Source organism: Palaemon carinicauda, chromosome 2, assembly GCF_036898095.1.
Source record: "Palaemon carinicauda isolate YSFRI2023 chromosome 2, ASM3689809v2, whole genome shotgun sequence".
Lineage (NCBI taxonomy): Eukaryota > Metazoa > Arthropoda > Malacostraca > Decapoda > Palaemonidae > Palaemon > Palaemon carinicauda.
In genome coordinates this window covers 65804029-65830264 of record NC_090726.1, presented here as the reverse complement: position 1 = coordinate 65830264, position 26236 = coordinate 65804029, and the positions used below count along the sequence as shown (strand labels likewise).

The 26236-nt window shown below is 43.4% G+C and overlaps 1 protein-coding gene across 1 annotated transcript in view; it reads right to left on the bottom strand.

Moving 5' to 3' along the window:
- Positions 1-18623, bottom strand: part of Rpn1 (regulatory particle non-ATPase 1) — a 57565-nt gene extending 38942 nt beyond the window's left edge. Inside the window, exons 1-3 of the mRNA XM_068356594.1 lie at positions 18465-18623; positions 434-619; positions 155-312 (exon numbers count right to left, since the gene is read on the bottom strand). Coding sequence (XP_068212695.1) covers positions 155-312; positions 434-619; positions 18465-18548 — 428 coding nt within the window. The 5' untranslated portion in view covers positions 18549-18623. The remainder of the gene's footprint in view (positions 1-154; positions 313-433; positions 620-18464) is intronic.
- Between the last annotated feature and the right edge of the window lie 7613 nt (positions 18624-26236).

Genomic DNA, 26236 nt, shown 5'->3' with positions numbered 1-26236 from the left:
CATTCTGCTTTTCCAACTACGGTTGTGGCTTAGCAAGTAATAATAATAATAATAACTAAAAAATTAAATTAGTAATGCACTCCCTTTATTTCCCACAATGTCATTGGTAAAGAAATTTCACAACAGCTTTACAAAAACACTTTTATCAACATACCGAACATATTCATGGCCCCAATCTCCAATGTCTCCACGATGACCAAGGAGTCTGTATTTAAGACACTCTCGCTCTTCTGACATGGTCATAGCCAAAACGGAATTTATATCAGCTGCAAATTTCTTCAATTCATTATCTTTAATTTTTTCATATATTTCCTGCCAAGGAGAAAAAATGGAAATAAAATAAAATCAAATATCTAATATTTCACTTTGAAACTACAAGCACTAATAAAGTTATTTCATGATGACATAAGCATATGAATTAATTTCAATTTACCTTCATTGTATCATAATGAAGTCTCATGAATTTCAGTGGCTTGGGGACACTGGTCATTGACGTTGTAGAAGATCGAATTAAGGATCTTATCTGCTCTAATGCAGGCTTAAATAAATCAACATTTGATTCTTGCAACCTTTCTACCAGCATGTTAAGCTCTTCCTGCAACTGTTTATCTTCTTCAGACTGAAAGAGAAAACAAAATATTTTTTAAAACATCTTAAAAACCCCATACTCTAGATATACTTCAAATAAGAGGTAATAATCAGTGAGTATATATGGCAAAGAGGAATACTCAAGTTGACAGCATAAATCAAATGATAAACTATAACAACCAACAAAGTAACAGTCAAGTTCTTTTATTGTAAAAGAATCCAAATTAGAATTATGCCTGGAACTACTTGGCAAACGTAATACTATAAGCTATACAACAATAAATTTCCAGAGTATAAGTCTTAACTTTACAAATACACTATAATAATGCTAAAATAGTTTAAAGGCAAATCCCTCTTCATTTCAAAGTCAAGATGTCAGGTTAAAATTATTATTATTATGAAAAGTAATTTAGACACACCCCAGCCATAACAGACATATTTCCCTCCCACAATGAAGAACAGTATTCATCCAATCTGGAGGAATTGTCATTACAAGTCCATTCCTAAACTGGCATCAAACATACTTGTTTTTACTTGAGTAAAAAAAGAAAAAAAAAAGATGGTGTTCTCGGTTACTCCTTTCTTGTTTTGACCTGTACTTACAAACAAGTTAGGGATGTTAGGAAAAAAGGTGAAGGCCTCTATAGATAAAGATGGACTGCCTTCACAAGACAAAGTAACAAACTGTTCAGATAAGTTATCTCCTGGATTGCTGAAGTCGTAAAGGAGTCAAATTGGTTATCATTAATTGATGGATTTTGGGTCTTCGCTATGAATTCTAGCACAAAATAAAGACAGATTTCTCCACCCCATGGAGTGTGACAGTAAATAAGACACTGTGTAGTTCACTCACTCTCTTAGAGGATATTAGAATCAAGAGGAAACCTGTTTTCAATGTTAGGTCTCTGTCTGAAGCCCTGCTAAGAGGTTTGTAAGGTGCTAACTTTAGGGACTTTAGAACCTTTAGCACACTTCACGGCAGAGGTTTGAGTTCCTAAGGTGGGCAAGACTGCTCAAAGCTTCTGATTAAAGCCGAGAGTTTCCTCGAGGAGGATATGTCAATTCCCTTCAGTCTGAAAACTAGGCTTAAGGCTGAGCAACACCCTTTTACCGCTGTGACTGAAAGAAGTTTCTCCTTGCGTAGATAAACAAGAAAGTCTGCAATCAGTGGTGTAGTGGCCTTCAATGGAAAAATGTTCCTTCTATGACACCAATGACACAAACGTAGAGAGGTATCTTGAAAACTGCTCTGCAGTCTGTCTCAAATAACCTTCAGCCATGATGAAGAGATAGGCAGCGAACTACTTAACAAAATTTTTCATGTGAGGCTGATGTAGTTTTGGTCAATCTGGAATATATCCTTCCCACTTTTAGTTGATCTCCCATCGTAAAATACCGTTCGAAATTATTATAGAACACATGAAAAACTTTACTATTAAAGATGTGGGATTATATATAGAAAAACTTGCGTTTTCTTTGAAAATAACCTGTATTACCATCGCAAAATAAATAGTTAATAAGATATACCCTAATATAGCCTATGGTAGTGGGGGCCACCCAGTGGGAACCAGGGGTTTTGGCTAGGGAAAATTTACTGGCAAACCGATAAATACTGGTAAAAATGCCAAAATTCTTAGTAATTTGTATTTTTCCTAGCTATACTTACCAAGAACCACATCTACAGGAGAGTCCTAGGAACATCCAAGTTCCGACCAGAGAAATCCGGATAGGCCTCCCACCAAATTCCCACCCCTCCCGCCATCAGGAATGACCAGAAGTCAACTCGGGCCTTGACCTGGACCAGGAACCCCATTACAATCCTACTGAAACATCCTTAACCCACCCCCCCCCCACCTGTGGGATCTTGTGGGGAAGGTAGGGCGAGCAGTAAAACGATGTGGTTCGTGGTAAGTATAGCTAGGAAAAATGCAAATTATTACGAATGTCATTTATTCTGACACGGTTTATTTCCACAAATCACATCTACATTAAACTCATTCATAGGAGGAGGGGAAAGATGACTGGTAACAAAGATAGACCGAAAGGGGGAATAGGAAAGAGGCCATCCGGATACGTACTCAAACAAAAATCCCAAACCAAAAGACAATGTTGTTATATTATTATTATTACTTGCTAAGCTACACCCCAAGTTGGAAAAGAAGGATGCTATAATCCCAGGGGCCCCAACAGGGAAAATAGCCCAGTGATGAAAGGAACCAAAGAAAAGAAAATATTTTAAGAACTAACAATATTCAAATAAATATTTCCTATATAAACTACAAACGAAATGGCGAAGGTCCTAAGGGGTGTGGAGCAGACACGTGGTCCCTCGACGAGGTGGCTGGGAGCGGCGATGCTCCATGGTCCAAGTCAGCCAAGTAGGACAATAGCGAGTAGGAAGGGAGCGAAGAAGTCCCTTGAATCGCGACGACCACGCAGGCTAACGGAGAGGTCGTAGGCAGCGAGGCTGGTGGTCTGGGCGGGACACACGTGGTCTTCATCGCAGGCCTAGGAACTACAGCCATCTAGGAAGCGGAACACATGTAAACCGCCATCCCCGGCCAAATCTGTTGGGGAGGACCCCAGAGCTAAGACGAGCCAAAACTGCCTGGACGATGTCTTCGACGTAGATCCCTAAGGCAACCGCCAAAGTCCCTGTCAAGGGAGCGACCCGCAGTGCACAGTGCTCACCGGAAGCCCATGACGGAGAAGGACAAGGTACGGAACGAGCGAGACTCAAACTGGTTGAGAAGCTGGACGTGGCCCTTATGTCGTGACTCTTCCCCGATGGCAACCAGCCCTCCTTTGACTTCTTCCCTATTGGTGGCCATAAGCTTCCATTGAAAGTCAGGCCAGTTTACACACTCGGGGCACGTGTACTCCCAAGATCAAAGACAACCCCGAAATGAAGTGCACAAAGAGTGCAGATCTATACCTAGGTGCGAAAGAAAGGAACCACAAGATTTCCCTTCCCTACCTGGACACCGTCACTGAACATGATCACTTTCCATGCTGAATGGTAATGCACAATCAACATAACGAACGCTGGAGCGCAGGCGAGCGATGGCGCGTAGAACGCGCGTGGGCGAGCTGATCGCAGGGGACCTATGTTTCTCCGGATCTGCTGGGCGTTGACGCGTAGGAGAGCGCTTGCGCGCAGGCGATGGATCACGAGGAGGATCTGGAGATCGCCGACGCTCAGGGGAACGCTGACGCGCTGGTGATCGTGGACGCGCAGGAGATCGCTGACGCGCTGGTGATCGTTGACGATCAGGAGAACGTTGACGCGTCGGAGATCGCTGGCGAGCAGGGAGACGGCGCGTAGAAGGCTGCGCAGGAGCTATCAGCGCGACGCGCAAAGGCGAACGCTCGCGAGTGGGCTCAGGAAGAGAAGGCGCGTGGGCGTGCAGGAACTCTAGATGTACGCGCAGGAGACCGCGCGCGTTGCTGCGCAGAAGAAAGCTAACGAGCAGGATCGCGAGGGCGAGGAGAAGTTGAGTCCTTGCTCACGTCCTGAACCGGAGTTCTAGGGCGCGAGGGCGAGGAGAAGTTGAGTCCTTGCCCACGTCCTGAACCGGAGTTCTAGGGCGCGTGGGCGCACAGGGCGCGTGTCAGGAACTGGAAGCGCAGGTGCGCGTTGACGAGCAGGAGATCTAGTACGCTCAGGAGACCGTTGGCGCGCTGGGCGCGCAGCAGGAACAGGAGGATGTTCATTGTCCTTAGGAGAGCGCTGGCGAGCAGTAGGGCGTTGATCATCAGAAGAGCGCTGGCGATCAGGAGTGTTGGTGTGCAACTACGCGTGAATGCGCAGAAGGGCGCGCAAGGAAGTGCCCACACCGTGGGCGACATCCCTTTGCCCCGAAGGGACCGGTGCCCGTCGGCTGACGAGATCAGACTGCTGGCCGTCTGCACAGGAAGTAGAAGGTCTGGAAGGCGTGGGAGAATGTGAACGATCCCCGGAGAGGTCCAAGGACGCGGCTGCTACAGACTGCTTCTGGTGAGGAGTCCCCCCATCGGAGGCCGGAGGAGGAGAAGACTCGAAAAGGCGCCTCTTGACACCCTTATAGGGAGATGGAGGCCCTTGCGGCGAAGCGGACGATGAGCCTTACGGCGAAGGCGGCCACGAGGAAGGTCGTCAGGATCATCAGTCCTCCGAAGAGGAGTCTCAGTCAGAGTGCTCCCCCGAGGGGGAGACTTAGCCGCTGGAGAGCCCGTAGGACCCCCTTCCCCCTCCGAAGGATGTACAGAAGGGGGAGGAGAGCCTTCAGCAACGTCATCACCATCAGGAGCCGCAGAGGTTTGACCAGACTCGTCGGAAGCCTCTGCCACCATGACGTCGACGATAGACAGAGGATCTACCTCTGCTATCACCGGCGACTGCTTGACAGCGGCCCCTAACTGAATAAGGTCAAACAGGGCTTCCTTGGAGGGCAGGCCCTTAAGCCCCAAAGCTGAAAAAGATCATCATTAAACATAGAATTAACATTATCAAAATCCTCCCCCAGAGGAGGAGGGGGAACCGCCCCGCTATGGGAGGCGACGCCCTCTCCCGCACCCCGAGGTCGGGAAAAAGAACTAGGGCCTGCGCTCCCACTCGGCGGCCTCTCACTAGGGGGAGCTTCCGAGGAGGTTTGGGTGGCGGAAGAAGAGTCCCGAGAGCCTTCCTCCTTCAAGGCAACCCTCGAAGGAGAACGGTCTCTCTTGGTCATCTTCTTACGCCGGCGGGCAAACCTCTCCCACTGGGAGGCAGACCACTCCCTACATGTATTTTCACTATCACACCGTCGGCCTCGACACTACGAGCAAAGGGTGTGAGGATCGGTATCCACCGCAGACATGAAGGTACCGCAAGGGCGGCCGGCAATCCCAGGGCACTTGCGCATGATGAACACCAAAGGGCGAGGCCAACTTCAAACACACAAAGCTGAGGAAAAGCAAAGAAAAGATTAAGGCTGTCAAAAACGAGGACGATAGACACACACGTCTGCACATCGTCCGAGCCATAAGTGAAGTGAAGCAAATCACTGGTGTGTGGGGGGAGGGGTAGCAAGCTACCCCTTCCCCTACCCCCGCTAACTAGCGCGGTGGTAGTTTAACCCTCGTTAAAATCTATTGGCTCGTCAATTTCAGCTACGCCAAAAGTAAACCCAATGTAAATAGCGTGGTTTGTATTTCGGTTACGGAACAAAGAATGTTTGGAAGATTGAAAGACGTGCACATTTTTAGGGGTATGGCTAACGGTATTTCTGATCATTTTCTGGTGGAAGGAAAATTAGTTGTAGCAAAAGAGTGGGGAATAGAGTAGGTGGATGTAAAAGGGAGCTAGTGAGGGTTGAAGAGCTAATAAAACCGGGGGTAAAAAGTAAATATCAAGAAAGGTTGAAAATGGCAAATGACGAAGTGAAAGTAAGAGAAACTAATAATTTAGAGGAGGAGTGGAAGTTGAGGAGGAGTGGAAGTTAGTAAAAGAAAATTTTGGGGGGATTGCAAGTGATGTGTGTGGAAAGAAGGTTGTTGGAGGCAGCATGAGGAAGGGCAGTGAATGGTGGAATGAAGAAGTGAAGGTAAAAGTGGAAGAGAAAAAGAGGGCTTATGAAGAATGGCTGCAGAGTAATAGTGTAGAGAAGTATGAAAAATATAGAGAAAAATGTGGAAGTAAAGCGCAAGGTAAGTGAGGCAAAGAGGGCAGCTGACCTGAGGTGGAGTCAGGGATTGGGTCATTCATATGAAGAGAATAAGAAGAAGTTTTGGAAAGAAGTGAAGAGAGTAAGGCAGGCTGGCTCAAAAATTGAAGAGACAGTGAAAGATGGAAATGGAAGGTTGTTAAAAGGAGAGGAGGCAAGGAAAAAGTGGGCAGAATATTTTGAAAGTTTACCGAATGTTGAGGATAAGTGAGAGGCAGATAAAATTGCTGTTGCAGGTGTTGAAGTGCCGGTGATGGGAGATGAGAATGAGAGAGAGATTAGAATAGAGGAAGTGAGGAGAGCACTAGATGAAACGAGAGAAGGAAAAGAACCTGGTATGGATGGAGTGAGAGCTGAGATGTTGAAGGAAGGGGGTGTGACTGCACTTGAATGGTTGGTGAGATTGTTTAATGTGTGTTTTGTGTTGTCAATGGTACCAGTAGATTGGGTTTGTGCATGTATTGTACCACTATATAAGGGTAAGGGAGATGTGCATGAGTGTTGTAATTCAAGAGGTATTAGTTTGTTGATTGTAGTTGGAAAAGTGTATGGTAGAGTACTGATTAAAAGGATTAAGGATAAAACAGAGAATGCAATCTTAGAAGTACAGGGTGGTTTTAGAAGAGGTAGAGGTAGGGCAGATATGCAAGAAATATTTAGCAAAAGGTAAGGAGGTGTATGTTGCGTTTATGGATCTGTAGAAAGCGTATGAGAGTTGATAGGGAAGCAATATGGAATGTGATGAGGTTATATAGAGTTGGTGGAAGGTTGTTGCAAGCAGTGAAAAGTTTCTACAAAGGTAGTAAAGCATGTGTTAAGATGACATATTCGTAGATAATATGAAAAATTTTAAGTAATTTTTATTTTTCCTAACATACTTACCGAGAATTACCTCTTCGGAGGGTCCTTGACCCTCTCTCAAACTCGACCAAGATTTCCCGCGCTACCCCCCCTATCTCGCTCCCGATAGTTTCTACCCCCGCCGCCAGGATAATTCCTTCGGCCCGGATTAGGGCAGGTCACTGCTTTTCCCGGGTCAGGACCTCATTAAGTCCTCCGTTTAGCCCGACTCGGCAATGGAAGAATGGCACTCGGGGACGGAAGGGAGGGCCATTACTCAGAGGTAATTCTCGGTAAGTATGTTAGGAAAAATAAAAATTACTTAAAATTTTTCATTTGTTCCGACACGAATACTTTACCACGAATTACCTCTTCGGAGACTTACACTTTAGGAGGCGGGAGAGCCATTCTGCCACTTGGTTAGGCACATGGTGCCTGGAGGGCTACGTAATGCGGGGGTACAGAGAGCGGATAGGGGGTAGCAGTGGAAAACTTACGCTTATAATTTAAGACTTACCTCTTGACATGTTCTCTACTGAATCTTCTCCTGAAGAAGTAGGGATGAGTCTATTCACTTGTTGGGGACGTCTTCCAGCCTGCCACTACACAGCTTGGAGGGCGGCGATGACTGTCCCAATGGAGAATCCATCCAAAGACTTTCTTGAGTAGTCTTTGAGGTAGTGGGCCGTGAAGGTCGACTGGTGTGACCAAGTGCCGGCCTGCAGGATCTGGCCCACTGCCATATTTCTCTCAAAGGCCAAGGACGTGCTCAGGCCTCTGATGTCATGGGGACGGGGAGTGCCTGGTACCGCCACCTTGTCTTCTTCATAAGCCCTAGTGATGACTTGTCTCAGCCAGAAGGAAATAGTGTTCTTGGACACTTGCTTCTTATTAACGCCTGAAGAGACGAAGAGGTTCTTGGCACCTGGACGGAGATGGGCCGTCCTTTCCAGGTACTTCCTGATCGTCCTGACCGGGCATAACTTCAGGTCGTCCGTATTACCTGTCTTGGGAATGGCCGGAACAGAGAAACCTTCGAACCTCGGGTCCCAGACTGCTGGGTTCTGAGTTTTAGCTACAAAGGAGGGTACGAACTTGAAAGATACTTCCTTCCACCCTTTGGAGTGTGCCACGTCGTAGGAGAGACCGTGGATCTCACCTACCCTCTTAGCCGAAGCTAAGGCTAGCAAGAAGACTGTCTTGAGGGTGAGATCTTTGTCCCCGATATCTCTGAGCGGTTCAAAGGGAGGACGACACAACATTTTCAGGACCTTGGCCAGGTCCCATCTAGGCACTCTCCTGGCTTGGGGAGGGCAGGATTGTTCGAAACTTCTAATCAGCATCCCTATGTGTCTTGAGGTCCCTAGGTCGATGCCTTTCAGGAGAAAGACTTGGCCTAAGGCTGCTCGCACTCCTTTAATAGCCGGGATTGACATTCCTATTTTATCCCTAAGATACACTAGAAAATCAGCTATGTCAGGGACCGAGGCTTTGAGAGGTCTTATTTGTTTTGTCGCGCACCATTTCGTAAAGGCGGCCCACTTCGCCTGGTAGACTACGGTAGAGGATTTTCTTAGATATAGGGACATCCTCTTAGCTGTGGAGGAGGAGAACCCCTCCTTCCTCAGGAGTCGCTCGATAGTCTCCAGGCGTGAAGGCGAAGAGAGAGAGGGTTGTCGTGGAACCTGAGGAAGTGCGGTTGACTCAGTAGATCTGACCTGGGGGGCAGAGGCCATGGCGGATGGCTTGCCAGGTCTTTCAGATCCGCGAACCACTCTCTCTCCGGCCACCAGGGCGCTACCAAAGTCATCTTTAGGTTTTGGGCGGTTCTTACTCTGTTGAGCACTTGTCTTAGCAGCGTGAAGGGGGGAAAGGCATAAACGTCCAGGTTGTCCCACCTGTACTGGAAGGCGTCTTCTAGGGCTGCTCCTTCGTCTGGTACCGGGGAGCAATAAACCGGTAACTTGGCGTTGAGCTTTGTTGCGAATAGGTCTATCACCGGGGAGCCCCAGCGTTGAAGGATGAGTCTGGCCACCGCTGGTTGTAGGGACCATTCTGTCCCTACTATCTGACCTATCCTGCTGAGGCCGTCGGCTAGCACGTTCTTTTTCCCGGGGATGAACCTTGCTAGCAGTGTTACCTGGTGTTCGTCCGCCCAGTGCAAGATGTCTACGGTGAGGTCGCACAGTTCCTTCGACTTCATGCCCCCTTGTTTCTTGATGTAGGCTACCACCGTGGCGTTGTCGCACATTAGGGCCACGGTGTTTCCCTTCAACCGACTTGCAAAGTGCAGACATGCCTTCTGTACTGCTTTTAGCTCTAGGACGTTGATGTGGCGATGCTTTTCGGTCTCTGACCAGGTCCCGCTTGCTGTTTCCTCCCGCAGGTGGGCTCCCCACCCTAGGCTGGAGGCGTCCGTGAACAGGAGAAACTCGGGAGGACAGGACCCGAGGGGCATCCCCTTGAGGGAGTTCGACCGGCATCTCCACCACTTCAAGGCTGTTTTCGTGTCCGGGAGGACTGGGATCGATGTTTTCTGAGAGCCTGTCTGGGACCATAGCGCCTTGAGGTTCCATTGTACGGGTCTGAGCCGTAACTTCCCTTGGGGGACTAGCTTCTCTAATGAGACCAGATGGCCTATCAGCCTCTGCCAGTCTTTCGCTTTCCTGGGAAGCCCCGACAGGAACGGCTGAATGATCTTGACGAGGTTCTGTATCCTGTCTTCCGAGGGGAAGGCCTTCCCCTGCACGGTGTCCAACGTCATCCCCAAGTACCCCATTTTGTTGGACGGCGTTAGGTTCGATTTTTCCAGGTTGATAATGACTCCCAGACTCCTGCAGAAACGGAGGAGGTCCTTTCCTTGTTCTTCCAAGAGGGCCTTTGAACTGGAAAGGAGCAACCAGACGTCCAGGTACCTGATGAGGCGGATACCTCGTTCGTGAGCCCATACTGAGACTGTCGCGAAGACCCTCGTGAACACCTGAGGGGCCGTCGACAGTCCGAAGCAGAGGGTCCGGAACTGCAGGATCTGGGAGCCCCATTTTACCCGGAGGAACTTCCGACTCGACGGGTGTACTGGAATTTGGAAGTACGCGTCCTTGAGGTCGACCGTCATCATAAAATCTTTCTCCCTCAAGGACATCAGGACGGATTTTGGGGTGTCCATCTTGAAGTCCGTCTTCTTGACGAACCTGTTGAGGGCCGACAGGTCTATCACCGGTCTCCACCCCCCCCGTTGCTTTCTCCACCAGGAACAGGCGGCTGTAGAAGCCTGGCCCTGGGAGAAGGACTTCTTCCATGGCTCCCTTTTCCAACATGGAGGAAACTTCTTTTTGCAGGGTAGCCCTTTTCAACGGGTCCCTGGGAGCTAACCATTCTGTTTGGGTGGCTGGAATAAGAGGGGGTGAGTCCGCTATGAAGGGGATCCTGTAGCCTTCTTTCAGGACGGACACCGTCCAAGCATCCGCCCCATACGTTTTCCATGCTTGCCAATAGGGTCTGAGGCATCCCCCAACCCGAGGCTTGGGCGGGAGTAGGGGGCCTCTCCCTCTACCTTCTCCTAGAGGGGCGGCCTGATCTGCCCCTCTTCGAGGCGGAGTAACCCGACCTGAAGGAGCTGGCAGAAGCTGTAGCTCCCCTGCGGGAGGGCTGAGGAGATGATGACCAGGAAGAGGAGTGGGCGTCCCTCCTTGAAGAGCTGGGAACAGCTTGAGGGGTCACGGTCCTATCCGAGACTGACCTCTTATACGGAGGCCTCCTGGAGGATGATTGCTTAGGGACGTTGGCTTCTCTCCTCTTGGACACCTTCTCCATCAGTTCTTCCAATTCCTTCAAAGGAAACAGGGACTCTCCTCCTAGGGGTAGGGTGCGAATCACTCGCGCCTGTCTGTCTGGGATTTTCCTTGCCACTCTGGAAAGCACTGTGTCCCTCTTCCGGAGGACCCAGTTGGCCGTCAGGGAGAGTGCCTGATATGCCATAAATTTGAGCGCTTTCCCCCCGGAAGTGATAATGTCCGACAGGAGACTCTGTTGTTCCGGGTCGTCGGGGTCTGTGGAGGCCTGTACATTCACTAACGTGGAGGCCCACCAGTCCAGCCATGAAGAGACGTTAATCATGTCCCTCGACATCTCCTCCATCATGCCTGCTTCAGAGGCCGAGAAGGACACAGGGGCTGAGCTGGCCCTTTCGTCCGAGCCGCCTTGTCCTAGGACATCCACGGCTGAGTCCACTCTACAGGGGCCTGGGCGTCGTCCTTCTGGGATATAAATTTTGGCCTGTAGTTTCAGACCCTGGAGGAGTTTGGAGGAACTCTGGGACCTGGGGGCCTCCGCAGTGCTGGCCACCAAGTTATCGATGTATTCCTGGCCGAGTACTAGGTCTGGGGCGAGGGGCAGGGCCAGAGAGGACTTCGGAAGGACGTCCCGATGTGTGTATCTCAAGAGGCTCGACCTCCAGGTATTCACCTTCGGCGCCTCGGGTTCTGGAATCCCATGGGTCCTCCTGATGCGGGCTACCACCCTTCTGTAGGCGGAGTCCTCCGACGGGGAAACCTCGCCTCCGTCGACCGAGGCATCGGCTTGGCTGGGGGGAGCCGTGCTTGGGAGGTAAACTGGCCTCTCCCTACTAGGTCCCAGGGAGGCCGTCCCGCAACCGTAGGGCGCACCGTACACGGTCGGGTCTCGCCGTGTGGCGGGTGCCACCGACCCCGGGAGGCCTTTCGACTGGGCCAAGGCTCTGGACGCGGAGGACACGGTCCCGGTGGGAAGACCCGAACCCGGCAACCGGTCCTTCCCGCTCGACGTCCGACCCGGCTGGGCTGGTTCGGTCGGGCTGTCTTCTCGGAAGCGCGCTTCCTCCCGCCGGGTGGGGTGAACCGAAGGCCTCGAGGACTTGTGCCTGAGAGTGAGGTCCTTCTTGCGTGGCCGGTCGAGCGGTTCCAAGTTGTATGTAGGCAGTGACAACTTGGAGGCTCGATCACTGGACCGAGAGTCTGGCGAGCGGTGCTTCCTGGACTCTCCTGGGGGCACGTAGAACCATTCGCCGCCGCCAGGAGAGACCTCCCTCTTGTACTTACGGGAGTGAGAGCGTGGGCGCCTCCTACTGTGCCGCGACCTCGACCTAGAGCGGGAACGATCACTATCGGTCCGCGCTCTCTTACGGTGCCGTCTCTCCCTGCGTTCTCCCTCGGAGGATGAGTCTGCTTCCGAAGAGTCCGAGGGTGCCACGTTCTTCCCGTAACGACTGCTAGAGAGATGAGCAGGGGAGGCCCTTCGCCGCCGACCGTCCGAGACAGGGTGCTGGAGAAAGTCCTCGGGAACTGCTGTGGATACCGAGGGTACCGAGACCACTCTGTCCCTGCTAGAAGGCCATGGACCCAGGGATACGTCCATCCTTAGCGGTGACCTCCCTGGAGTCTTCGGTAACTTCCACCCGAAGGAGTCGCTACTCGGGCGACGAATTCTCGAGTGGTTCTCTTCTGGCGGGGGGGAACCCGACGCACCGGCCCACGAGGGCGGGGGGGAGACCGAGAACGCCACACTGCCCCATACCGGGTCTTCTGGGGAAGCGTGCTCCCCTGCCACGTGGCCCGATCCGCCCGAAACACTCGCGGCCCTTCCGTTTACTCCCGAGGGGCCAGCCCTTGGTTCCTCCGTCACACTGGGTTCACTTGGGAGGACACTATGGCTCACAATCACACTGGGGGCTTGCAGGCCACTCCTCTGCGAAGGAGACGGAGAGGCCGAGGCTTCGTCGGACCGATCACTGACCGACTGTAAGGAAGACACGCCATTCACTTTCTTTGGGGAACGCTTAGACGACTTCTTTTTCTTAGTACCATACCGTACCCACTGAATTCCGTCCCAACTCACGCACTCGGAACATGTGTCCGAGGAGGAACAAACTTTACCCCTGCACGTGGAACAAAGGGAATGCGGGTCCACCTCTGGTTTAGAGAGGAAAGCCCCACACGACTTTCCTGCTCTAGGACCAGGACAACGACGCACGTTCTCCATCGTTCGCACACGAAGGTCAACACTAACGAGTTACAGAAAACTCTGGATAACACAAGGGGAACGGACTGAGGACACTTTGCGAAAACGCACTATCGCAAAAAAAACACAAGTCCGTACACTGGGAACACGTGGGAACACAACGCGCCAAAGGATCGAAAGTTTTAAGCGAGAGAGTGAGATGCTTCGGATCTCACGACCAAGGACTTAATGAGGTCCTGACCCGGGAAAAGCAGTGACCTGCCCTAATCCGGGCCGAAGGAATTATCCTGGCGGCGGGGGTAGAAACTATCGGGAGCGAGATAGGGGGGGTAGCGCGGGAAATCTTGGTCGAGTTTGAGAGAGGGTCAAGGACCCTCCGAAGAGGTAATTCGAGGTAAAGTATTCGTGTCGGAACAATTGTATTTTTCCTAACGATACAAACCTTAGCTATTTACATGGGGTAATTACTTTGGTGACAGCCGATGACGAGCCATAAAGTTTTAACGAGGGTTTCCTACTCCATCGCTAGTTAGCGGGCGGTAGGGAGCGGTAGCTAGCTACCCCTCCCCCCTCACACACACCGGTGATTGATCCACTTTACTTAGAGGTAGGACTTATCTTGGGGGACAGGGCTGGCGGGCACATAACTGTAAATAGCTAAGGTTTGTATCGTTAGGAAAAATACAAATTATCTACGAATCTGTCATTTGTTCCGTAACTGAATACAAACCACGCTATTTACATGGGGTGACTTAACCCTTAGGAAGGGAGGTAAGTCCCCTGCCATACTGGCTTTGGCTTGCCCGGGGCCCCCAACCCGAGTTCATAGAGCAACTCAAGGGTTGGGGACCCTGCGCCTCGCAGACAGCTGAGGGGCTGCTGCGGCCTACGTAAGTCGTGTGTAAAGGTGAGCAGTGACATGTCCTAGGAAGTTGACCTGGAGTTCTTTAAAAGGAAATCTAGGCTAGGACTACTCAATACCACCTCGTCAGGGTATGGGGACACGACAGTATCACAACTTAATACTAGGAACACAAGGAAGCATGGCTTACCTGCAGAGGTTCAAGGTTACCTGTGCAAAGGACCCAGGATGCTGTTTTTCTCCAAGGGAGGAGAGGATGAAGAAAAGAAAAGGGCCAGACAGATCTTTTCATTCACACAGGCTAAAACCGGGTAATAATGCCCTCAACCCTCTGCTACTTGTCCAATTAGGAGCCTGAGGTTAGACCAGCTGTTGTGCAGCCACCACAGGGCCGATACAAAACGTATCGAGCCGTCTGTGTGTCACGTCTTGCAGGTAGTGGGCCGTGAAGGTGGTCCGACGCTTCCACACCCAAGCTTGCAGGACCTGCGTCACCGAAAAGTTCTTCTTGAAGGCCAGGGACGTAGCAACGCCCGACATCATGCGCCCTAGGGCGCCGTGACGGAGGAGGGTCAGAACTCAAGGCCAGGTGGATCACCTTGCGGATCCAGGCCGAGATGGTATTCCTGGTGACCCTCCTCTTCGTTTCCCCGGTGCTAACAAACAGGGCTCGCACCTGGGGGCGGACTGCAGCTGTTCTTTTATGATACAACCTCAGACTCCTGACTGAGCACAGTAGGAGATGGTCTGGGTCATCTGTTACAGAATGAAGACTCGAGACCTGGAAAGAGTCGAACCTAGGGTCCGGCACTCCCGGGTTCTGAGTCTTAGCAACAAACTCAGGAACGAAGCCGAACGTTACCTCCCCCCATCCCCTTGAATAGGCGACGTCGTAGGAGAGACCATGCAGTTCGCTGACTCGCTTGGCCGAGGTCAAAGCTAGCAGGAACACTGTCTTCCAGGTAAGGTGACGATCAGAAGCCTGGCGTAATGGTTCGTAGGGAGGCCTCTTAAGAGACCTGAGAACCCGAACCACGTTCCAAGGAGGAGGTCTCACTTCCGACTGAGGGCAGGTAAGTTCGTAACTCCGTATGAGAGGAGACAGTTCCAGCGAGGAGGAAATGTCCATTCCTTTGAGCCTGAAGGCAAGACTTGAGGCTGAGCGATAGCCTTTCATTGCCGAGACTGAAAGGCGCATTTCTTCCCGCAGATACACAAGGAACTCCGCTATTGCTGGTAAAGTGGCATCGAGGGGAGAGATACCCCTTCCACGGCACCAACCACAGAAAACTCGCCACTTCGCCTGGTAGACTCCTGCGGATGACCTGCGCAGGTGGCCAGACATCCTTTCCGCAACTTGTTGCGAAAATCCTCTCTCTTTGAGGAGATGCTGGATAGTCTCCAGGCGTGAAGTCGAAGCGAAGCTACGGCTTTGTGGAAGATGTTGGAGTGTGGTCGTTTGAGTAGCTTGTGACGTGGAGGGAGCTCCCTCGGGATCTCCGCGAGGAGCTGCAGAATGTCCGGAAACCACTCTGCGTGATGCCATAGCGGAGCTATCAAGATCATCAAGAGATTGACCGATGTTCTGGTCTTGTTGTGGACCCTCCTCATCAGACAGACCGGGGGAAAGGCGTACACGTCGACGTTGTCCCACCGTTGTTGGAAGGCATCTTGCTAGAGGGCCTTGGGGTCCGGGACTGGGGAGCAGTACAGCGGAAGCTTGGTGTTCAACGCTGTAGCGAACAGGTCCACAGTCGGGGAACCCCACAAAGTCAGGACTTTGCTGGCTATCCGAGGATCCAAAGACCACTCGGTACTCACTATCTGCGTCGCTCTGCTCAGACTGTCGGCGAGCACATTCCTCTTGCCTGGAATGAAGCGAGCCGCAAGTGATATCGAGTGGGCTTCGGACCATCTCAGGATCTCTTACCATATTTGGGCATGTACTGTAGCCTATATGTGCTTGTGACGTAGGCAGTTCTGACACACCCCACTTTCTTAGGACAACTCTTTAGTTCCTTTTTAGCTGCATTATGTGTCGGATGTGCATTATGGAGCCCAACTTATCAGTAAATATATGATACTTTAATTACTAGCAAAACAAATTCGCTAAGAAAAATGGACGAGTGCTGGCTAGTTTAGTATTTTTCTCTATATGTTTTATAGGGGCTAGGGCATAATAACTTACGTATCAGTCTATTAAAATGTGAAGTCTATCTCTCACTCTAAGTCCATTATTTACAACTGAGAGACTGATGTCGAGTTACTGCGCATGCATTGCTTGTATTCGCTTTGGCCCACTTTTCTTTTTTTTTGTAAGACGTAATCATTGCCTGACTGTTTTAATCATTTAAGAGCTTCAAATATTTATGCCCAAGTTCCCGGATGTTATTTTTCAAAAGCCATTTTTTCCCCACTAGCACATTTCTACTGTTTTCAGCCACTTCATGAACCATATACAGGTTCTTTTTCAACTGGTTATCTTGTGCTTATTTTGCATTTCTGACCATTATCATTACTCCAAATTACTCGTATATGACATTTCTCCACAAAAAAAAACATCAGTTTCCCACTGGGGTCCCCATAACTGTCTTTATATAAGGGAACCCAAAAATTTCTGTACGGGTGGTTTGCCCGAATGATCATGTTCAGAAATGCATAAAAAACAAGATAGCGAGTAGAAAAATATATAGTACATGTATTTGGCTATAAATTAAAGTATCATATATTTACCAACTTAAGGTATAATGGATGCCATTTATGGCTATTTCAATGCTGTAGCCAGGTTTCACAGCCATTATCACAGTAGTTCTGTTATTATTATTAAATGCTAAGCTACAACCCTAGTTGGAAAAGCAGGATGCTATAAGCCCAGGGGCCCCAACAGGGAAAATAGCCCATTGAGGAAAGGAAATTGGGAAAAATAAAATATTTTAAGAATATTAACCCTATATAAACTAAAAAAACTTTAACAAAACAAGAAGAGAAACTAGATAGAACAGTGTGCCCGAGTGTACCCTCAAGCAAGAGAACTCTAACCCAAGACAGTGAAAGACCATGATATAGAGGCTATGGCACTACCCAAGACTAGAGAACAATGGTTTGATTTTGGAGTGTCCTTCTCCTAGAAGAGCTGCTTACCATAGCTGAAGAGTCTGTTCTACCCTTACCAAGAAGAAAGTAGCCACTAAACAATTAAAGCGCAGTAGTTAACCCCTTGGGTGAAGAAGAATTATTTGGCAATCTCAGTGTTGTCAGGTGTATGAGGACAGAGGAGAATCTGTAAAGAATATGCCTGACTATTCGGTGTCTGTGTAGGCAAGGGGAAAGAACCGTAACCAGAGAGAAGGGTCCTATGTAGTACTGTCTGGCCAGTCAAAGGACCCAAGAGCTCTAGCGGTAGTATCTCAACAGGCGGCTGGTGCCCTGGCCAACCTACTACCTTGTGTAGTGAATAATTTTCTAAAAGCTCATTGTGTTATCCCCAAAGGTTAAAGTGTCCCAAGTGCAATTCTAGAAAGGATTTATTTGTATTTACTTTTGGGTTGTGACCTGGGAAGGTGGGTTAGGGGAGCAAGCTAGGTCTGTGACCTGGAAACTACAAGGTTAGGTTAGGTGGGTTGGTTAGGTTCTGTGGCCTTTTACAAATCTCGATGGTGTTAATTAATCACGATTTGTCCTGTTATCACACACCCAAAGTCGCGAGTTCCCACCTGTGTTGGTCGGGAAGGGGGGGTGGGGTCCATAACGGTAGAACAGATTACAGTGGAAATAAAGGTAAAATTCATTGGAAGTAAACTACTGCAGGAAAAGCTATTTTTCTTTTAGAGATATTGTCCTGTGTTGTTCTATAATTTTACCACAGTTCCAAACGAAACTTGAGAAAATTTAGTTACATAGGTATGTGGAAGCAAAAAATTTTATTATCTCGATTATTATTACCAGGTGAACCATGATTATAGGTTCAAACTAATGTACTAGTAGAGATCTATTGAAATGTTCTGGTTAAAATAGTTTTAAGAATTTTGTCAAAAAATATAAAATGGAACAAACTACAGACTTCCCTCAATTATTTTCATCATAAAGTATCCATACATACATGAACATATTTTCTTCGTCGCGAATATTGTGCTAGAGAAAATATATATACCCAAAATCAATCATTTTAACATTATTTTCCAAATTCAAAGGCAAAATACATTATAAGGAGCTCTTGCCGATATGTAACGGTAGAATTACCAGAACCTGACCAAATTCGGCCTAGAGGACCTTTCATCTTAAATATGTTGACCTAAGAGAAAAAGTTTGAATTAATACAATAAAATACACAAAGCGACATCGGAAAACCCATATTCTTAACTCTGAAATGCTGTCCTGAGTGAAAACAAAATTTTCCGGTATCCCCTACGGGAAGGGTATGCTTGTGATAAATGATGAGAACCAAGATTTTTCACTTTACGGGCGCATTCCAGTACTAAAACCTATATCATACTTACTAGTTCTTCTTGAATATCTCCATCTTTTTTCTCATCTTCCTTCTTGCCTTCCTTTTTCTCAGTTTTTACAGTTTCTTTAGTCATCTTCACAAGACTGTGGAAAGTTGCTGAATACTTTGTTGATGTTGACTAGACACTGCTCACATAAAAGACATACAACTATTTTGAGTTATAATGCATTTCTATATCAAATTATGCTTCTTAGTCTTATGTTCATTTCAAGAAATATTTAAAAATAATAATAGCTCAACTATATAATTAACTGCTTTATAAGCGCTAAATGAAAATAAATAGATGACATAGTATGATTCGAGGTTTTACTAATATCTCTAATACTTGCGATCCCCGACTGTTAGACCATCGACTTCCTTTGACATGATTACTGAGGAAGCGAAAATAGAGTATTGTTTTTATAAGATTTACGAAATGTAAGTCATAACTTAATATTAAATATGATAATCGGTGTTAAATTGCTAAATCTAGAAGGCACTTGAATAAATTATTATCTAATGCTACATGTGGCATATGCTAGTCTTTATATCCGATAAAACAAAGAAGTTTAATTCCTACGGTAGATTTACAACACAAATAACCTTATGATGAGTATTGATCAGTAAAATAGTATCCTGTATATTATCATTAATTATGATAACGTTATTTTAAAAAGTGTTAAAACACGACTGATTTCACCTCTTTCTCCTATCAGCTTTCAAGTCTCGTCTCGCTAATATATATACATTTACCAAAACACGATAAAACTAAACTTTTAAAGTTATACAATAGATATTACATCATTAGGATTTAATATAAAACTGAAGTATCTTTCAAACTTAAAAAAAAAACTTATTTACCCTAGCAAAGCACATATATACTTGACATTTCCAATATCAAAAAGCCTAAAATACACAGTTTAAATTGTGTAATACCAATTATGCGCAACTAAAATAAGAACTGACATCATTGGCTACACCAAACCATATGAATAATGTATGTATCATAGCACAATGATACTGCACATAATTAAATTATCATTATTGCACTATTGCACTAGCAAACATGAATTGCAATTTAGGGAAACCATCACGAATTCCAATTTGAGCAAATCATCATGGATTTCAATGTAAGTAAATTATCATGAATTCCAATATGAGCAAATCATCATGAATTCCAATATGAGAAAATCGGTGCTACTATAACGTGAGGTCTACCACACTATAGCGTGAGATCTACCTCCCGTTACTACTATAGCGTGAGGTCTACTGCTAAATTATTCGTCCCTCATAGATAAAACACATTTCATACATTTGTTTAAGCAATAAACACTTAATTTAAACATATCTTAGAAATAACTTAAATAGATAATTGGATTTCTAATTACATTAAAAAAAGGAATAAAGGTAAAAATAAACATGTTATCATATATTTCCATACATTTATTCCAGCGATACACTCTTCGTACATTAAACATGTTATCATATATGTTCATACATTTATTCTAGCGATACACTCTTCGTACATCAAACATGTTATCATATATTTCCATACATTTATTCTAGCGATATACTCTTCGTACATCAAACAGGTTATCATATGTTTCCATACCCTTTCGATGGCAACGTAACACAGGCTTGAATTCTCCTCCTCTGTTACGCTTTCTTTTTTCCTGCATAACAGAACGACATTTATGGCATGGATCTGCTTCTTTAACTGTATCCAAGAGATTGTGCTCTCTTAAAAAGGCGAGTGCTGCTTCTTCTGTCAGAATGACTCTTCTATAAAACTCCTTCAGCAACATGTTTAGTACCCTCAATCGATGATATCTCTTTTAGGCCGAGGGAAAAATTGATTTAGGAGTTGTTGTTGTAGATTACAGCCAACAGTTCTCGTTGGCACGGGCCATTCCCTTGGTCGGCCAGTAGCGCGATTTAGGAGCTCCATTTGCTTCATTTTATATGGGCAGGTCCCGTTTTTGATGGATTTGGGCAGTTCACATGTTCGATGGTTAGGTGCGGGGCTCAGGGAAGCAGTAGACCTCACCCTCCACCTGGGTAGGCGACGTATGGCGGTAGACCTCACACTATAGTAGCACCAGAAAATCATCATAAATTCCAATATGAGCAAATCATCATGAATTCCAATATGAGAAAATCCTCATGGATTCCAAGATGAGCAAATCATCATGAATTCCAATATGAGAAAATCATCATGAATTCCAATATGAGAAAATCATCATGACGTCCAATATGAGCAAATCATTATGAATTCAAATATGAGCAAATCATCATGAATTCCAATATGAGCAAATCCTCATGGATTCCAAGATGAGCAAATCATCATGAATTCCAATATGAGAAAATCATCATCAATTCCAATATGAGAAAATCATCATGACGTCCAATATGAGCAAATCATTATGAATTCAAATATGAGCAAATCATCATGAATTCCAATATGAGCAAATCCTCATGGATTCCAAGATGAGCAAATCATTATGAATTCCAATATGAGCAAATCATCATGAATTCCAATATGAACAAATTGTCATGAATTCCAATATGATCAAATCGTCATGAATTCCAAAATGAACAAATCGTCATGAATTCCAATATGAGTAAATCATCATGAATTCAAATATGAATACATCATCATGATTTCAAATATGAACAAATTGTCATAAATTACAATATGAGCAAATCCTCATTAATTCAAATATGAACAAATCATCATGAATTCCAATATGAACAAATCATCATGAATTATAATATGAGCAAATCTTCATGAATTCAAATATGAACAAATCATCATGAATTCCAATATGAACAAATCGTCATGAATTCCAATATGAGAAAATCGTCATGAATTCCAAAATGAACAAATCGTCATGAATTCCAATATGAGTAAATCATCATGAATTCAAATATGAATACATCATCATGATTTCAAATATGAACAAATTGTCATAAATTACAATATGAGCAAATCATCATGAATTCCAATGTTAACAAATCATCATGAATTCCAATAAAAACAAATCATCATGAATTACAATATGAGGAAATGATCATGAATTCAAATATGAGCAAATCATCATGAATTCAAATGTGAGCAAATCATCATGAATTCCAATATGAGCAAATCATCATGAATTCAAATATGAACAAATCATTATGAATTCAAATATGCGCAAATCATCATGAATTCCAATATGAGCAAATCATCATGAATTCCAATATGAGCAAATCATCATGAATTCCAATATGACCAAATCATCATGAATTCAAATATGCGCAAATCATCATGAATTCCATTATGAGCAAATCATCATGAATTCCAATATGAGCAAATCATCATGAATTCCAATATGAGAAAATCATCATGAATTCCAATATAAACAAATCATCATGAATTCCAATATGAGCAAATCATCATGAATTCCAATATGAGCAAATCCTCATGGATTCCAAGATGAGCAAATCATCATGAATTCCAATATGAGCAAATCATCATGAATTCCAATATGAACAAATCGTCATGAATTCAAATATGATCAAATCATCATGAATTCCAATATGAACAAATCATCATGAATTCAAATATGAACAAATCATCATGAATTCCAATATGAACAAATTGTCATGAATTCCAATATGATCAAATCGTCATGAATTCCAAAATGAACAAATCGTCATGAATTCCAATATGAGTAAATCATCATGAATTCAAATATGAATACATCATCATGATTTCAAATATAAACAAATTGTCATAAATTACAATATGAGCAAATCATCATTAATTCAAATATGAACAAATCATCATGAATTCCAATATGAACAAATCATCAAGAATTATAATATGAGCAAATCTTCATGAATTCAAATATGAACAAATCATCATGAATTCCAATATGAACAAATCGTCATGAATTCCAATATGAACAAATCGTCATGAATTCCAATATGAGTAAATCATCATGAATTCAAATATGAACAAATTGTCATAAATTACAATATGAGCAAATCATCATGAATTCCAATGTTAACAAATCATCATGAATTCCAATATAAACAAATCATCATGAATTACAATATGAGGAAATGATCATGAATTCAAATATGAGCAAATCATCATGAATTCAAATGTGAGCAAATCATCATGAATTCAAATATGAGCAAATCATCATGAATTCAAATATGAACAAATCATTATGAATTCAAATATGCGCAAATCATCATGAATTCCAATATGAGCAAATCATCATGAATTCCAATATGAGCAAATCATCATGAATTCCAATATGAGAAAATCATCATGAATTCCAATATGCGTAAATCATCATGAATTCCAATATGAGCAAATCATCATGAATTCCAATATGCGCAAATCATCATGAATTCAAATATGAGCAAATCATCATGAATTCAAATATGAGCAAATCATCATGAATTCCAATACGAACAAATCGTCATGAATTCAAATATGATCAAATCATCATGAATTCAAATATGAACAAATCATCATGAATTCCAATATGAAGAAATCATCATGAATTATAATATGAGCAAATCTTCATGAATTCAAATATGAACAAATCATCATGAATTCCAATATGAACAAATCGTCATGAATTCCAATAGGAACAAATCGTTATGAATTCCAAAATGAACAAATCGTCATGAATTCCAATATGAGTAAATCATCATGAATTCAAATATGAACAAATTGTCATAAATTACAATATGAGCAAATCATTATTAATTCAAATATGAACAAATCGTCATGAACTACAATATGAGCAAATCATCATGAATTCCAATGTTAACAAATCATCATGAATTCCAATATAAACAAATCATCATGAATTCTAATATGAGCAAATCATCATGAATTCCAATATGAGCAAATCATCATGAATTCCAATATGAGCAAATCATCATGAATTCAAATATGAACAAATCATCATGAATTCAAATATGAGCAAATCATCATGAATTCCAATATGAGCAAATCATCATGAATTCCAATATGAGCAAATCATCATGAATTCCAATATGAGCAAATCATCATGAATTCAAATATGAACAAATCATCATGAATTCAAATATGAGCAAATCATCATGAATTCCAATATGAGCAAATCATCATGAATTCCAATATGAGCAAATCATCATGAATTCCATTATGAGCAAATCATCATGAATTCCAATATGAGCAAATCATCATGAATTCAAATATGAACAAATCATCATGAATTCCAATATGAGCAAATCATCATGAATTCCAATATGAGCAAATCATCATGAATTCCAATATGAGCAAATCATCATGAATTCCAATATGAGCAAATCATCATGAATTCCAATATGAGCAAATCATCATGAATTCAAATATGAGCAAATCATCATGAATTCCAATATAAACAAATGCTCATGAATTCCAATATAAACAAATCATCATGAATTCCAATATGAGCAAATCATCATGAATTCCAATATGAGCAAATCATCATGAATTCAAATATGAACAAATCATCATGAATTCAAATATGAGCAAATCATCATGAATTCCAATATGAGCAAATCATCATGAATTCCAATATGAGCAAATCATCATGAATTCCATTATGAGCAAATCATCATGAATTCCAATATGAGCAAATCATCATGAATTCAAATATGAACAAATCATCATGAATTCCAATATGAGCAAATCATCATGAATTCCAATATGAGCAAATCATCATGAATTCCAATATGAGCAAATCATCATGAATTCCAATATGAGCAAATCATCATGAATTCCAATATGAGCAAATCATCATGAATTCCAATATGAGCAAATTATCATGAATTCCAATATGAGCAAATCATCATGAATTCAAATATGAGCAAATCATCATGGATTCCAATATAAACAAATACTCATGAATTCCAATATAAACAAATCATCATGAATTCCAATATGAGCAAATCATCATGAATTCCAATATGAGCAAATCATCATGAATTCCAATATGAGCAAATCATCATGAATTCCAATATAAACAAATCATCATGAATTCCAATATGAGCAAATCATCATGAATTCCAATATGAGCAAATCATCATGAATTCCAATATAAACAAATCATCATGAATTCCAATATAAACAAATCATCATGAATTCCAATATGAGCAAATAATCATGAATTCCAATATAAACAAATCATCATGAATTCCAATATGAGCAAATCATCATGAATTCCAATATGAGCAAATCATCATGAATTCCAATATGAGCAAATCATCATGAATTCCAATATAAACAAATCATCATGAATTCCAATATGAGCAAATCATCATCAATTCCAATATAAACAAATCATCATGAATTCCAATATGAGCAAATCATCATCAATTCCAATATGAGCAAATCATCATGAATTACAACATAAACAAATCACCATGAATTCAATATGAGCAAATCATCATGAATTCCAATATGAGCAAATCATCATCAATTCCAATATGAGCAAATCATCATCAATTCCAATATGAGCAAATCATCATCAATTCCAATATGAGCAAATCATCATGAATTACAACATAAACAAATCACCATGAATTCAATATGAGCAAATCATCATGAATTCCAATATGAGCAAATCATCATCAATTCCAATATGAGCAAATCATCATGAATTACAACATAAACAAATCACCATGAATTTCAATATGAGCAAATCATCATCAATTCCAATATGAGCAAATCATCATAAATTCCAATATGAGCAAATCATCATCAATTCCAATATGAGTAAATCATCATGAATTACAACATAAACAAATCACCATGAATTCAATATGAGCAAATCATCATGAATTCCAATATGAGCAAATCATCATCAATTCCAATATGAGCAAATCATCATGAATTACAACATAAACAAATCACCATGAATTCAATATGAGCAAATCATCATCAATTCCAATATGAGCAAATCATCATCAATTCCAATATGAGCAAATCATCATCAATTCCAATATGAGCAAATCATCATCAATTCCAATATGAGCAAATCATCATCAATTCCAATATGAGCAAATCATCATGAATTACAACATAAACAAATCACCATGAATTCAATATGAGCAAATCATCATGAATTCCAATATGAGCAAATCATCATCAATTCCAATATGAGCAAATCATCATGAATTACAACATAAACAAATCACCATGAATTCCAATATGAGCAAATCATCATCAATTCCAATATGAGCAAATCATCATGAATTACAACATAAACAAATCACCATGAATTCAATATGAGCAAATCATCATGAATTCCAATATAAACAAATCACCATGAATTTCAATATGAGCAAATCATCATGAATTCCAATATGAGCAAATCATCATCAATTCCAATATGAGCAAATCATCATGAATTACAACATAAACAAATCACCATGAATTCAATATGAGCAAATCATCATGAATTCCAATATGAGCAAATCATCATCAATTCCAATATGAGCAAATCATCATGAATTACAACATAAACAAATCACCATGAATTTCAATATGAGCAAATCATCATGAATTCCAATATGAGCAAATCATCATCAATTCCAATATGAGCAAATCATCATGAATTACAACATAAACAAATCACCATGAATTCAATATGAGCAAATCATCATGAATACAAATAACAGCAAATCATCACAAATTCAAATATGAGTAAATCATCATGAATTCCAATATGAGCAAATCATCATCAATTCCAA